Raw genomic sequence first — 16,644 nt, forward strand, 5'->3', positions numbered from 1 at the left:
TGCAACAGGACATCCCTTGATAAGGAGCTGTATGTACCATCTGCACTACAACAGCTGTTTTATTGTCAAAAGCAAAACAGCTGACATTCTTCCTCATGGTAAACTCCCTTGATCTTAACACTCTCTGGAATCCAGTCTCTGGGTATAAAAAAATGGCTTTCCCCTATGCCTCACCCCTCCAGGAAACAATCACCCATCACCCTGGGTGACTTGAAGAGAAACCACCTCTCTGTAAATCAGCTAATGAAAAGTCCAGTAAAGCGACACATCCCTGCTCATCTCCTGAGGCCTCTGACAAGAGAGGCAGAAGCTAGTCACTAAAGTCAGCTTGTCATTTTATGCCCTCTTACTCTGGTGTTGACTACTGAACTCATGAGGAGCTTTGTAAATGACTGACAGGGTTATGAGAACACTCGCACTTAACTGCCTCTTAAATCATCACATTCTAGTCTCTGCAGTGAGAAAAACAAAACCTGCAGGACCCTGGCAGCCTGGAAAAAAATCCAGTATTTTTCACTGGAAATTAGAAGTTTTGGAAAGATATTTCTACTTCAATCATTTCTCTGCATTGTTGATAATTCTGCAGTAGCAGTCACAGCCACACATTCTTCTAAATATATTTGCAAAACATTCATCAACTTGGTGTCCAGGTGTCACAAAATTCAAGCAGGAACTCCAACTGCTTATATCTAGTGCATCACTTACACCGATCACTTGTACCTTCAAGGGCTCATTCTCTATCTTATGCTTTAATCTGTGAGCACCATACCTGTGGAACGGAACAGTGAATGACTACAAGAAAAGGATGTCAGTGATCAAGGCTGGATTCATTCTGACTTTTCCTGGAAAGGAGTTAAATGAACAGAGTTCCACTACTTAAAACATTCTGCCTTTAGCATCGTGTAATTTAAACTTATGTATTTTGACATATAACATTACCAGACACAAAGTTATCTCCAGGGTTTATGTAGGAAAAGGATCCCTTAAGTAATAGTCAAAATCCATTCAGTCAGTCAAGCTTCTAATTCTGAAGTGACTCTATACATTACATAGCATGTCTGTGGTACGGCCACACTGACTCCTGCTGTTAGAAAGGCTTCTACTTCATAGCTGGTAAGTCCACAAATAGGCATACAATAAACCCAACCGTTATGGAAAGACCACTTTAAGACATGGAAAATGTTTTCTGTCCAGTTAAGAAGGAAATAAAATAACCCTTAGCACTTTAGCAATCTGCTTGCACAGCAGAAGACAAGAGTCTACATAACCAAATGCATCTTACTACTTTCCACTAATCTGAAGTATTAGCATAATGTTCAGAGTTACTTAACAACAATAGCTTTGCCACTATTATCTTATGTAGTCTATTATGTCCAAAATACATCACCGATGAACAACTTAGAAGTGTGTATATATACATACACACACACATTCAATGTCTTACCTAGTATTTTAACACAAATCTATTTAGCCCAGCACAAAGTGACAAAACAAACTGAACAGGGGAGGAGTCAACCAGCCTACAGAGTAGAAAACGAAGGGCAATAGCCATTAAGTTCCAGGAATATTCATCAAGGACACGTACATTTAGACTCAAAACTCGGCTTCAATGAAATATAAGTGAAATAGCTGGAACCAGAAGTCACTCAGGATTGAGAGCGCCACCTGGAAACTTATGATACTCAATCCTTGAGCAATCCTCAAGAGCAAGAGCACATCAAAGATTTCCAGCTGGAGGACATAGGGAAGCAAACCTGTTAAGCACAGACCAGAATTGAGACTTCTGTTTCGTTTAATTGTAGCAGTCTATCTCCCATCTTGATCTAAAGGTTAAAACTTAAGCCTTTCTAAATAAAGCATGCAAGAGCATAATGATATGGGACAAGGTGAGTCACAATGAAACTGAGAAGCTCCACTTGCTAGAGTTAGCAAATCCAAACAGAGTAACCTGCAAAACCAGTCCAGAGGGTCGGGTCTGATTTAGGGAAGTCAGGGGCTGAGAACTACTTCCATACCAGCTGCAACAGAACACAGGGGGTTTATAGTCCTGAGGTATCATTCTTTCAGAACGCTTTTCCCAGCCATCACACCAAATCCCATAACGCAGAAAGCGACAGACACACCCAGAGCATCCAAACTATTACATTTAAGTTTCAGATTATGAAACACTGTTAACCTTCTAACTCAAGATGAACAACCAAAACATGACTAGAATACGTCTGCCACCATTTGCGGTTCTGCAATTTGTTATTCTCTGTCAGTGACAGAAAGCTGTATACAATGCTCTGGAAGAATCAAAAGATTAAGTTCCTAATATAGAATGAGCATAATCTTGTGATTCAAGATCCAAAATCCAACCTCCCTTACTTGTTTGCAGCAGTAATCAAGTAAGTTCCAACAGCCAACGCTTGATCAGGAAAGGCTGAAAAAAAAAAAAAATCTTGTCTCTTGATAGGAAGATTGGAACAAAATAGCTCCTAAGAGACTGCCTTTAGCATGCCACAACAGGCTACATGTGCTCAGGCTTTTCCAGACCATCCAGTAGAGCTAGTCATCCCTATTTTATTTTTGATGGGTTTTGTTTCCAATCAGGATCAGCTGTATTCCTACAGGAATCCTCGATAAAAGTACACAAAAGATAAAGGACTGCTGAGACATGGAGGAAATGGTACAGAATCACAGCGAAGGGAGACGAAACAGCCTAGAGGAGTAAAAGCTTGAACCTCAAGTTGCCTGTTTATCACAAAAGGTGGATGATCACCATTTAGGAGAAGCCAAGGCACAACAGAACACACATTCTCACCACACAGACCCGTAAGAGAGGAAACCAATTTGACTTGCACAACCTAGTTTCATTCACCTTTCCAAAATTGCTTTCTACTTCAATCCAAGCAACTCTTTGGTTTGAAAAGTCTTCTAAAAATGTATGGAAAATATCTGAACTTAATGAATGATACCACAAAAGTAGCGAAGAATCATAGTTATTGTCAAAACTGTCTTCAAGTGTCCAGACTGCAATCACTTCTATGTAAAACAGTCTACAAAGCTGCTGAAGCTGCCAGACAGGCAAGAGTGGGAGACAGGAAAGCAGCAGTTCTCCCAGGCCTCATGCTAAAAGGGTATACAACGCTTGTGCCCTCACCAGTCTCTGCAGAACAGACTCCAAGCAAAGATCCCCAGAGACTTATTTTTGTATAACTCTTGGAAGCCAGCAGGCTCCTCCTCCAGCTGCTGTTAATCCGTTACATGCATTCACTGAGGCAAGCACACACATCAAACACACTGTCATTTCTTTGATGTGCTGTTCTTCAGAAGGGGAACGGCAAGCAGATTAGATTCCTTCATGTAGTGATCTGACAGGGCCTGTAAACATCTTGTGCAAGGACTGCCGCATGCTGAGAGGAGGAGCAGCCTTACAATAGCTTCCAGACCTTCTTCAGACCCAATTAGCCAAGATGGACCCTGGAAACCTGGGGGAAATTCCAGTGGATTTAGAATACTTCCCCTCACGCACTTAGAGCAGCTGAGCATTCCAGGAAAACGTCTCCAGTTGGAAAGTCAAAGGAAGGATTCAGCAAAAGTCAACAACTAGCTGACTAGTTAGTCAACTGCGTCAATACACACTGAAAAGCAGCACAACCCATGAAATCTATATGGATGGCTATAGATCGAGCTTGTTTTGTGATTAAGGCACACACAGCATCTTTGCTGCTTGTCAAACTTAATCAAAAGTTTGCAAAGTCCATCCAAACATCTGAGCTCAGCTTCCAGAGGGCAGAAAAGAACAGCTGTGTCTTATGAACTGAAGTTAATAATGCTTAGCACACTGTAGCAGTTAGAACCTTAAAAAGAGCAGCATGTACATTAACTATTAGTATTACAATAACCTATAACAAATAAAACCACTCAAAAGGACCAAAATTATATAAAAACCTCAAAATTTAAACCAAAGAAATAGCCAACTAATGTGCAAGAAAGCCACACAAAGGCTATTTGTCACTGTCCATAATTATCACCCTCGTCAGTTCAGCAGTTTCCAAACTGTAACAAGCACTCTTCTCCCATACGGCACAAAGGATGTAGTAAGGTACAAGAGGGGCCTTAAAACACCCAGGAAGATTATACCTGGCTTTCCTTGCCTACCTCTTTCTTCAAAAGACATGAAGGCTGTCCCTTTTGACTTAAATGACACAGTGTAGACCTAGTCCCTGACCATTAAAGACAAACAGAGTAGGATAAGTAAGATTCATTTATATCCCTTTAGTCACTAGACTACCTCAAGCATTTCCTCAAACTATGGTTTGCTGACAACATGTTGAGTAGAAAAGCTGACATACGCCACTCCTACCCACCTGCTGCTTCCTCCTTTTGGATCCTTACTTCCAGATACGCTACACTTCATCATAACTGCCTATGAAAGACAACCCTTAACTGGGTTAGGACACCTATCTACCCAACAGGTAGGTGGGGAAAATACTATTTTTCAGCTGAATCAGCTACTTAAGCCAATTCCCCACAAAGCTGCAGAGGTAGTATGAGGGGAGTTCGATGAGAGGGCAGGAAGTGAGCACTAACTGTTCAATCCCCTCCTGCTACACAGAAGATGCCCCAGATCCAAACTCCCTCCCTTGGGCCAGCACTAGTCACTCCTTTGATCTTGTTACAGGCCAGTCGGGGAGCTGAAATAGCAGAAAACTAAGAGCACATCATTGGGAGGCTGGAAGAATTAGTTCCTTCACCCTGGAAACAGCTCTAGAGCAACTCCAGTCACACACTTCCACTGTGCAACCCTGACTTATAAGGTAACATCAGTGAAGTCAACCCCAGAACCACGCTGCTTAGGCTATTTCAATTGCAGTGTAGAACAAGCAACTTCAAATTTCAGTTAAAGTAATTTATGCTAGTATGTGTTAGTCTAGTACTAACACAAAACCCATAACCAGTCAATTGCTACAGCTCAACTAACAGTTGACAGTACATCATTTTGTATCCTGTAACTGTATGCTAAAAGGTTCAGCTTATCTGAATGCTACTGCATCATCACCCTTACTAGGGACTCATTTCATAGCTTTTCTAGCACCACAGCCTTGGAGACTTGAAAAGTTTTGACATAGAGCACTACTGTCTCTTTAGATGAGTATTTAATTGGTTTATGAAATTAACAAAAATAGCTCCTATTTGCACAGTACCATAGCACAGCATCTGTACAGATAAGCAACAGATTCAAATGCAACAGAGCAACTAGCAGAAGTTGAGGAATGTAAGAGAAAGAACAAGCTAGAAATACAGGACCTGAAAATAAAACAAACAAACAAAAAAAAATGTATCAAGAGAAAGGTAAGGCCAACTACAATAGAAAAAAAATAAATTTGGAAATTGGGTTCAGAATAGAATGGCTGTCACAGCTTCAAGGCTTCATCTTCCAAGCCATGACAAAAATAAAAGAACTGTCTTTGGAGAAAACTTTGTTAGCTTGTCATTTCGAAACAATATAGTATTTTTAAGTCAAAGCTAAAGACAAAAGAAGCCACTGAATATAGACTGGACTCAAAATAATAAGATTTCAAACCCATGTATATATTCAATAAATGTAGGACCAGAAATTCTTCAATTTAAAAAGGATCTAATCTGTGTTTTGAAGATTCTACATTAGCCTGTTGAGAGCTCCAGATTTCCCTGAAGAACTTGCATAACAGCAAGCCTCAAAAGCAGTAACAACGCAGTTAAGAAAGAACTCCCTCCATCACATGGAACAACAGCACAGAAATATTGGTGATCAAGATAATCTAGGCTACAATCTCAACTCTGGCAGTAACTTGACTTCAAACAAGTTGTGTAAAAGACAGGTGCAGCAATATATTCAAGTACAGTTTCTTCCTAGCCTTAGCAGTTTTTTACCAGTTTATGCCCTGAATCAAAAGTGCTATTCCAGAATAAAAAATAATAATGAAACTATGGAGTGTCAAATCCGAAAGAGCAAGGAAAAGACAAACATCTCTGTTGTAAAGGAAAAAACACAGTCAAAATAATGCAAACCCTACAAATCTGCAGGATTTAGCTGGATCACTGTGACCACAGCTAACTCCTATCATGCAGAGATCCATCCAAACAAGTATTTTCTCACTGCATTGCTCACCTTATCTTTGCAAAATGGTTCAGAAGTTCCCACAAAGTCTGCTGACAGAGAAAGGTGTCTTGTAAACGAGAGCCATCATCTAATTGTAATGCAATCCGAACCTACAGGAAAAAAATACACTGAATTAATCTGAAAATTTAATGAAACTTTTTTTTTTTTTTTTTCACAGCTTGTTTTAATATTTCAATGATCTCTAGAACCTGCTATTCAAAAAAAATCACTACTTCCTTCTAAACGCTTGCTGCACAGGATTACATTAGCTAAAAATGCAGAGGGGTATTCACATTATTATTTTAGAAGTTAATATTGAGAATAGTTCTATTCTGCTATGAATATGAGTATTATACATAAGGTTCTTATGAGAGACAATGCCAAAGGCCTTACTGAATTCCAGGTAGACAATATTCACAGCTCTCCCCTCACCTACCATGCCAGTCATTTTATCATAGAAGCTTATCAAGTTGGTCAAGCATGACTTCCCCTTGGTGAATCTATGCTGGCTACTCCTGATGATTTTCCTATCGCCCATGTGCCTGGAAATCGTTTCCAGGATCAGCTGCTCCATTACCTTCCCAGGGATGAGGTGAGACTGATCCACCTGTAGTTCCCTGTGTTCTCCTTCTTGCCCTTCTTGAAGGTAAAGTGACGTTTGTTTTCCTGCAGTCTTCAGACACGTGTCCGGTTCACCATGATCAATCAAAGACTATCAAGAGCAGCCTTGCAGTAACATCTGCGAGCTCCCTCATCACTCATGGGTGGTGCATCCCATCACGGCCCGTGGACTTATGTATGTTCAGTTTGCTCAAGTATTCCCTGATCTGATCCTCTCCCACCAGGGTATGTACTCCTTGCTCCAGCGTTTCCCCCTGGTCTCTGGGACTTTGGATTCCTGAAGGGTGGTTTTGCTCATAAAGACGGAGGCAAAGGCGGCATTCAGCCTTTTCCACGTCCTGTGTAAACAAGTACCCTGCCCTGTTGAGCAATGGGCCCGCATTTTCCCTACCCTTCCTTTTGTCACCTATGTACTTAAAGAAGCCCTTCTTGTTGTCTTTGATGTCCCTGGCCGCATCCAATTCCAATTGGGCTTAAGCTTTCCTAACTTCATCCCTGGATGCTCAGACAAGGTTTGTCTATTCCTCCCAGGCTATCCATCCTTGCTTTTACTCCCTGTATGCTTCCTTTTTGTGTCTGAGTTTGGCCAGAAGCTACCTGTTGACCCATGCAGGCATTCCAATTAGCTCACCTGTCTAAAGAAAAGTTAAAAAAAAAAAAAACACAAAAATTCCCTATTAGATATCACCTGGTATCTCTAGCCAGCTATAGTTTTCTGAAACCCACATAAACTGGCCTTATTCAAAAGTCTGAGAAGGACATAAGCCTAGGACATCAACAGAAGCTTTCTTTCATTCTGTGTTTTCATGTGTCCCTACCAACAGTCAGTGCATCCTCGATGTGTGTGTGTGAGGTGTGTGTGAGCAGGGAGAGGGGGTGAGAGAGATGGGAAAAAATAGACACCACACACTCCAGCAGTTGACTGCAATTTCCTTGGAGGATTATGTTCGTCATCTGCCTCAGCTCCTACCAGTCCTTGCAGGACTGCAAATTGTAAGACAGGAATTTTTCTACATAAAGGAAACAGTGGCATCATCAACAACTAGCCAACAGAACTAAGTAGTTTCACCCCACCACTAATAGAACCTCCTGCTCTCTCCTATGCTGGAGACAAGCCTTAGATTATTCTCAGCTACAGTGGAGTGATGACAGCTGACATCACCATTCTATAAGAAACCAGCCCAGAAATTCAGACTACTAGTTGCATCAGTTTTTGGGCAACAATTCAAAGCTAAGCATGTCACGAAAGTCCTATTCAGTCAATTAGAAAAGCCTTTTTTAAAATCCCAGGCTCTATATAAAATAATAGAGACACCAGTACCAATTATCTTCAAACTTTACAAGCACATAAACAAAAGGCTAACACTAGAACAGTGCTGATGGTACCCCTACATCACCTGTCATCACAAGGGGAATTCATTCAATTTTTTGCTAGAACCGCCTTACAGGAATCAATGATTTTTACTTGCAAAGGCAAATCCAAAAGCATTCCATCTTAAAAATATCATTTTTGCTGAACAAACCAATGATTTATCAAAACCTGTATTCTGTCTCTAGGGGTAATTGCTGCCAACATCCCACAGGAAAGCACACCTACTTCCACACACATTATCTCAATAAAAGAGACAATAACAAAAGACAAAGAACCAGACTCATCCCAACATTACTGCAGCGGGCCCGCATGACTGAGTCCACATCTCAATGGCCACTGTATTAGGGCATGATCCTAGTGTCAGTTCTAGTCACAGTTATCCAGCTGTTTTAAGCTTCCTATAGTATTTGACTCTAGTTCCCTGTGGCAGGGAATTGTTTTGGTCAGTTGTTCTGTACGAAGTATTTTCTTACACTGACTGTAAAATTCTTCCAATTGAAATCTCTGCTCTTATTTTACAGGACAGCAACTCTGTGTAGACTGCTCTCTTCACAAGCATATTTGCTGTATCTTCTCAACTCCATTAAATAGCAGTGAGCACTCCAAAGGAAGCCTCACTTCTGTAGATTCTTCTGTTGAAATACAACTAAACAGTAACAACTTAAAACTTTCACTAGCTCTTCTCTTTTGTGATCTAAAGTAGTGATTCTATGTTATAACCCCTCTCCTACAGCACACTGTCCTTCTCACCCTTTCTGACATATGCTGCATATATCTTCACGGGTAAAAAAAAAATAAAATAAAATCACTATTTTCCTTCGGTACAATACCTCCCAAACTGGATGCAAATGTCAGGTAAAGTCATCACTGTACTATTTTAACAGAAACACTTTCCTCTGGAAGACAATCCATGCTATCACAACTTTTTTTAACTGAAAATTTTAAGCAGATGCTACCCGCTTGTGGTATTTTTTTAACTAAATACGCCATTTGGAGCACAAATTTCTTTCTACCACAAAGTCAGAAAGAAAACATTAGTGCCAAAACAAAGCACATGGCGGTTTTACAGAAGAAAACATGAACACCAATGACCCCCAAAACTACATTGCGCACCCACAGTAAACTACAGCAGAGTCCAAAACCTTCTCACACTACAAAGTTCACTCTTCAGTGTACATATCAGTTTATCTTTGCATGCTGCCTATAACAAAATTCCACTAACACAATTTGGCAGACAGACATTAAGACATTAGCACTAACAGAGCTGAAACTTTCACAGAAATTGAGAAACTCCGTATGAGAAAGTCAGTAAGAGAGATGACTGTTAGTGATAGACAAATTTTCACTCCAGACTACTTAAATAAGATCATACATCATTTTTACCACATAAAATGTTTACGATTATTAACACCTATGCATTGTTTTAAAAATTATGCCTCCTGCTGTTATAGTTACATGCAAAAAGGATTTTTAAATCTCTCAAACGTGACAATAATTCCTACAGAACACAGCATCCATAAACCCTTTGCAAATTATACTAAACAGGGACATTCGGCAACTGCTTAACACAACACACGTCACAACAAATTCTGAAGCTGTGTGAACACAACATGAACAGCAACGCTGGGAAAGAAGCAAAAGAGAATCCTGTAGGAATTTGAGACTTAGTCAAAATCCAGAGGCAGATAGCAGCAACTGAAATAGAAATTAGGAAAGGGAACTTGGTAGCTCAACTGCTGAGCAAAGTCATCAGTGATATTTAACTTCTTACATATTCATGACTACTAGCTTTTTAGCTCCCCAAAAGATCTCCTCCCTATCCTTCAGCACACAGATGGAACTCCACCATCATACAGACTGTAAGTAAAGACTTCCAGACACTCAATTACCATTTTCCACCACACCTCAACCAGTCTTTGGGTGGTCTTCCACTCAAGCATAGGCCAAGCCTAACCATGCTCTCGCTCATTAGATCTGACGAGACCATATTCAGTACAACTGATAACTGAACAAATCGGGTCACACTGTGAAATTAACATACCGTGTTTCCAGTTCCCACTCTATTGGTGACTGGCACCATCTCCAGCTTGGCATTGTTGGGCAGTCTGGCAAATCTCCACTGTAAAGAGAGATCCAGCACGCTCCTCTGAAACCTAAAGAAGAACACAGCCCATGAAGACACCAGAAAACACCCAATGCCACCTTCAGAATACTTCAGAACTGGCAACAATACAAAGTCCAGGTATTGAGCGAGAGAATATCCCACAGGCTGACTAGAAGCCATACAGCAGGATTCAACAACGCACAACTGGTAATCCAACAGAACTGTGTCACCAACAGAAATTATTGTGTGTACCAAAAAAGATGCAGTTTGCAGAGGTCTCAGATAAAACACTCAAATGTATGTCCTTCCTCAGGCTTTAAGAGGTAAACAGCAACTGAATACGCATTGAAGCCTGGTGTTCACTGTTAAACAAAAAGGCACTTTCTTTTACTGTCACTCAAGACAAATAACCTCTTGACTACAATACAGTAAAAGCATACAATCAAACCACTAGGTAAGAGACGAGTCCTACCAGTCTGTGAACCAGCAGAGGTGCATGTGTGGGGAGGGACATCCTCATGGAAGCTACACAGGACCCCAGGAGTGATGGGAAGTTGGCACGGGGAAATTGAGAGCTTAATTTGAACAAAATAACTGCACTGGACAACACTCTGAAGCAGAGCCTGTGGGTCCCTCTCCCCACGGATGACTGTGAACAGTTTCCTCGTGCCCTACCGCGCCAGACCCACGTAGCCGCGGCAAGGGCCCGCACGAAGCCGGACCTCGGCACTCCGCTGAAGGCGCCCCGGGCCCCCTCTCGGCACCCACCCACCCGCCACACGCGCGCCCGCGCCGAGGCCCGGCCACGCGGGACAGCCCGGGGCAGCCCGCGGGCACCGGGCGAGCGCCTCGCCGGGCCCGGCCCCGGGCGGGGCCTCTCCCGCCAGCGGCGCGGCCTCCAGCCGGGACCAGGCCCGGGCGCCCGCCGGCCCGGCGGGGCGCAGGCGGCCCCGCGGTGAGACTCACTTCAGGCCGTACTCGCCGGGGCTGCCGCCCTGCTTCCTGCAGACCTCCTCGAGGATCTGCGGAGAGAACAGAGGCGTTACGGGCCGGCCCGCGGCCCTGCCGCGCCGCGCCGCCGGCCGCCCCCGCCGCGGACCCACCTGGAGCAGCACCGTGCCGGGCCCCACCCGCACCGTGACCCGCCGCCCGCTGGGGGCCAGCACCGACACCACCGCGCCCCCCCCGCCCGCCGCCGCCATCTTCCCTCCCGCCCCGGCGCGCCCGGGGCGGAGCCGGGCCCTGGGCCGGCCCTGCCCGCAGACCCCGCCCCGCCGCGCAGGGCCGCGGGCGGCGGCGGGACCGGGGACGGCGGCGGGACCGGGGACGGCGGCGGCGACCGACCGCCCGCCCGCCCGCAGCAGCCGCCTCTCCGCGGGGGCGAACGGGCCGCGGGAGCCCAGCGGCGGCCGCCGGGCCGACCGGGGGGCGCCTCCCCCGGCGGGCGGCGGCGATCCGGGCCCTGCCCGCTCGAGCGAGGCGGCGGCTGCGGGCCCGGGGCCGTCCCGCAGCCCTGCGGGGGCCAGCGGCACTTGGGCGGCTCGGCGTGTTTTCCGTCGGGTTTCCAGTGTTCCCGTCAACCCCCTGACCGTTAGGGAAAGAAAATAGATTTCTTCGCTGTAGCTGGACCTTGCCTGGCAACCCACGCAGTAACCCCCCCGGCCGGGGCGCGCAGCGAGCACCGGGCGTTCCTCACCCGGAGGCCGAAGGGATCTGTCTGGGGGCCTGGCACTCGCGGGATAAATTTATGGCAAGAAATCCCTTCGCCAGATTTAAGGTCTTGCCTCTTTACCAAGCAGTGAGCAATAACTCAAAAAATACCAACAGGTACAAGAAAGGTACTCCATGGCAAAATATAAAATCTATTGTTAACAACCACATTTCAGAGAGAAGGGGGGAACATTTTCCTACGTTCCCATTGTCAGATGAGTGTCTAGACAGTGTCACAATCAGGATAAGACAAATTGGAGCATCCCACTGCCTTCGAAAGCAATTTATTCTGGGGGGGGGGGTGGGAAGGGGAAGGAAAAATGTTGATTGGGCCTCTCACGATCAGTGTTACAAACTCAGCCATTCAGATGAGATGACTGCAGCTGGGGAACCAAGATTATTTTACATTTTACAACACAAAATTTATCAGAGACTTTATTTATGAGCTGCTCCTTCACACTTAGCACTGCCTTTTCAGCATCGAAGGCACACTCAGAGATTCAACTGCAGTCTGTTTTGTTTGCTATCATCAAAAAACTTCTAGTTTGGGTAACCACTGGAATTTATTTAGCCTAAGTTGTTACCACATGCCAAATACTTTCTCTACTTCTTCTATATTTATCATATATGTTAAGCTTAAGTCCCCACCGCCACCCCCAGCGCCCACAAAAATGTCTGCTTTGCTTGGCTTATAAAGGAAAAAGATCCTTTTAAGGAAAGACACTTTCGTAAAAGATAACACTGGCTCGTTTTTACCATATCAGCAGTGCGAGGGAAGGGAGAAAGAGAACGGGAATTTTAATGATGGAGAGACATCCCCTTGCTTATGCATGTGGATTCCTAAGTCCACCCAACACCATAACTACTCTATAAGATGTAGTAATAGTAATAAATGATGTCCTGGTATATAATGCCTTGTTTAAAAACAATGCTTAAGAATGTCTTTACATTTGTTTTTTCCACTGTGTTGGGAAGTATCACTGTCATATCACTTACACAGCTACAGCATTCAGGATATTGGCATCCCAGTCCACGTCTGTAATTCCTAAACACATTAAAATGGTTTAAGTCGATGTACTTTATTTTCAGAGCTAGGATGGACAAGGGTTATATATATGGCCACTTACTACAGAACAGCTGATCAGTAACTCATCAGTCCACATCAGCTGAATGACTTTCAACCATATGTCAATACCCTGCAAGCTGTCTATGCGCACTTTTTTTTTATTTACTCTTTTAGATAAGCAGCTATGGAACTTTCTGAATATAATCATGATAGCTATATATGGAGGTATTGCCACCATCCTCTCTTTGCTTGTCAGTTCTCAACTTATGTCGCTAAGAAATTTGCTCATACCCTGAAATTCAGCATTGCATAAGGAGGTTATGAATGACTGTCCTCTCAAGGATGCTCTTTTCTAGGAGAGAGGCCCACATCTTAGAAGAGCTTCTTAATAAGAATGGCTACACCAGCTTACACCAAGGTAATCAGAACACAATCTCTGACAGTGGCTGGGAACAGCAGCAGGGCAGGAGAGTGCAGTTATACTTTCCCCAGTGTCAACTTCCAGTTTTCAGCAATCTGCATCTTCTAGACTTCCAGAGTCAGAGGTTGTGTCTTTATGTCTAATCACATCTGATGGCGTTTTCATACCTGAATTTGCCCAGCCATGTTTTGAGCCCATCTGAGCTTTTGGCATCTGCTGGATCATGGGGCAATGAATGCCACAGTTAAATTGTGTTGTATGACAGAAGTACTTAATTTTGTTTGGTTTAGAACTTCTTCCCAGGTGTTCCCAAGCTCTTACTAAGAAACAATCACTAACCATTCTCTGTCACCATCTCTGTAACGTTCACAAGCCTAGAGACATATTTCTTACAATTCCCTACCTTTATAATTGCCTTTTGCTGTAAAACATGTGAAGAGGCATGAAGAGTTAAGGGCAAGATTGTTCTGAAAGCTTTCACACTTTTGCCTACAAACGGTGCAACAAATACCTACAGTGTGCAAGTTCTTCTTAGTCTTTAAAATAGGGTAGAGATCCAAAGCTCAGCAGGTAGCACAGAATGAAGATGTCCTGTCCTTCCGCTAATTAATACCTGCACAGGCATGCAATGGCTACAGTAACACCAGTGATTATTCAGCTGCTGAGGTGGAGCAGCCATTCCATTTTAAAAGATACACTTTGGGTTTCATGGAGCACAAAAAACTGGTCTTGTTTCTGGATAGGGGGTAGCTCCTATCTGATGTCTGAAGCAGGCAGCTGTTTCGTATTTTGCATCTGAAAGTGACACATCCCTTAAAAAAATGTTACTCCTGTTAAAAAGACACCGATGTAATTTGAGCTGAACAATTCCAAGTTGCAGGATTAGAGAGATGAATCTCATTTTTAATGGCATGTCATAATCAGAAAGTTGCATGGGGGTTAAGGGTCACATTTCATACCCAGAGCCACTTCTAATCTCAAATATTTATCTGAAATTAGAAGCATCAGGAGAGAAAGAAGGGGGAGGTAACTACAACCTGGAGCTCATTAAACTGCTACAAAGAGGAACTCATTAGGGAATAGCTGAAAATACCCTTAACAATTTGGATTTCTGCCACTGTCAGGATCAAGAGGATGACTGCAAATCTACCAGGTGAGTCTCAGCAAAACAGCATTCACCATGCTAAAAACTTTCCAGAAATTGCATTCCATTAGTCATTACAGCGAACAAACTGTAGAATGACCTTTCCCTAAAATCATCTTTTAGGCAGCTAGTGCTCTGCATTAGATACATATCCTTGGAATGATGCCCGTTTGCATTCTGTCACACACCCACACAGACAATAATGCATAAATTTGCTTCTTGATAAAGCATGGAAGTGCCCCCTCCCCCTTTTTTTTTTTCTTTTGAATGGGTAGGAAATTAACTGTGAACATCTTGAAATATGTTGTAACCAGTTCCAAAATACGATACAGAACAATAGTTACTTTATCACAGCAACGATGATTCTGAAAAGTATTTCCTCCTGTCCGTACCAACAGTATATGCTACTGATCAAGCTGAGTCCTGGGGACATTCAAGAGGGTGGTTCCTACCAGAGCACAGTGCGTTATGTTTGCGTGAAGGGTACAAATGAGCTCTGTTGGCCTATCAGAGTTGCTTTACTCCTACCCACCACTGATGTTAGAAGAGATGGTGGTAGTGTGGCTATGCGAAAGCAGGATTTTGTCTGTTGGTGACTGGGCTTCTAGGAGTGGTCTTCTCACGCCACACACACCCACATTTTTGATCAACACAAGACCCAAGAAACAAGTCGGAGAACTTCAACTGAGCCAGGGCTGCAGAGCTGCTTACGTCAGGCATGAGAGCTGGCTACAAAGGGGAAATGTACCTGTGGCACAAGTCCTTGCACACAGGACTCCAGGTGTAAACCTCTCGGTTTCTGATAGGGAAACATCAAAAGGGCAATTCCTGGAGCGGCCTCGGTCCTGGCAGAGTACTAGGGAATTTCAGAACCGCCTCATTTGCTGTTGTGTAACATAGTCCACCACACTTCAACATACAGATCTACATTAGGACATACTGGAATATAGTATGCAGGATAATTTGAAAGGTATTAAATGAAAACAGCATCTCCCTTAACATTATTCCCCATCATTAAAAATCTCTTGGTGGCCCCCTACGTGCCTTACTCCTACCCATAAAAATGCCCAATCCTCAGTGCCTGGAACCGGAGTCCAATTCTTTCTCAGCTTTCCCTGAGCTTCCTTCTGTACTGAGCCCAGTCTATTCAATGTAGGGTGGCTCTTATCAAAAGATTAAAACTTGGTGAACCCCTTGTGCTGAAGGACTTTATTATAAAATTTTCTAAAACCTGTGTGCACTTTGATGCTCTCTCAAGTTCAGGACATCAGAGAGTTAAACTGTACCAGATTTAAATGTCTAGAAGTAAGAAAGCAGTCTGTCATGCCACAACCTCGCACAGCCTTAGACTCTTCTTAACAGCCCCCTTGCTCCTTCACAACAGAGGTAATATCTGCATTTTACAAGGGTTCAGAAGAATTGTAAGCGAGAGTGCTCTGAAAGAAACCTGCCTGAGTTGCCTGAACCAGGAGAAGTAAGAAATCTGAAGTAAATCTCAGTAAAGCCAAGACAGTCAAAATTTAAATTTCTTTTCATCACCTCTTTGGACAAAGGCCCAAAGATCTGCAACCCTAACATGCACTCCCCTTTGCCCTAAGGTTCTTCATTGGTATATCAGTTACCCCTTAATGCACCCACTGGTACAATGTCTCACAAAGTCCATTAACTGCAGACCTCCCCAAATAGAAGAAGCATGGAAACCAAGAACACAGTCCTACCAGTGAGATGAACGGCAGCCTTTTCCCTAAAGAAGTAGGATGGGGTTCAGCAAGCTTACCCGCCCTGTTTTCTTGTTGTAGCTAGTGGAATATGAGGTCCTGGAGTTGTTTATACCAACTGTTCCAGTGATCCTGATATGCTCTTGAGAACTTATTGATTTATCTGTTCAAACTTTGCACAAACTAACCAGTTTCCTTCCAGTGGCACCTCTGCTCAGGCAGCTGGACGAGCTAACTTGCTGTAACTAGTCCTAGTGATCAATTGCTCTTATCTGTCATGGTCACTGAGAAAGGGATGTTAATGCCAGTCTAGAAAAAGGTGTGATGATGCAGAATTGTGCTTGGACCAAAAATACATACC

The 16,644-nt window shown here is 43.6% G+C and overlaps 1 protein-coding gene across 1 annotated transcript in view; it reads right to left on the reverse strand.

Annotated features, from left to right (window-relative positions):
- The window catches only part of ASPSCR1 (ASPSCR1 tether for SLC2A4, UBX domain containing), a 47,506-nt gene extending 36,080 nt beyond the window's left edge, over positions 1-11,426 (reverse strand). Inside the window, exons 1-4 of the mRNA XM_042802689.1 lie at positions 11,328-11,426; positions 11,191-11,246; positions 10,162-10,273; positions 6,137-6,237 (exon numbers count right to left, since the gene is read on the reverse strand). Coding sequence (XP_042658623.1) covers positions 6,137-6,237; positions 10,162-10,273; positions 11,191-11,246; positions 11,328-11,426 — 368 coding nt within the window. The remainder of the gene's footprint in view (positions 1-6,136; positions 6,238-10,161; positions 10,274-11,190; positions 11,247-11,327) is intronic.
- Positions 11,427-16,644: the final 5,218 nt, after the last annotated feature.

The sequence above is a fragment of the Tyto alba genome, unplaced genomic scaffold, assembly GCF_018691265.1.
Source record: "Tyto alba isolate M040663 unplaced genomic scaffold, T.alba_DEE_v4.0 Super-Scaffold_39, whole genome shotgun sequence".
In the NCBI taxonomy this organism is placed as follows: Eukaryota; Metazoa; Chordata; class Aves; order Strigiformes; family Tytonidae; genus Tyto; species Tyto alba.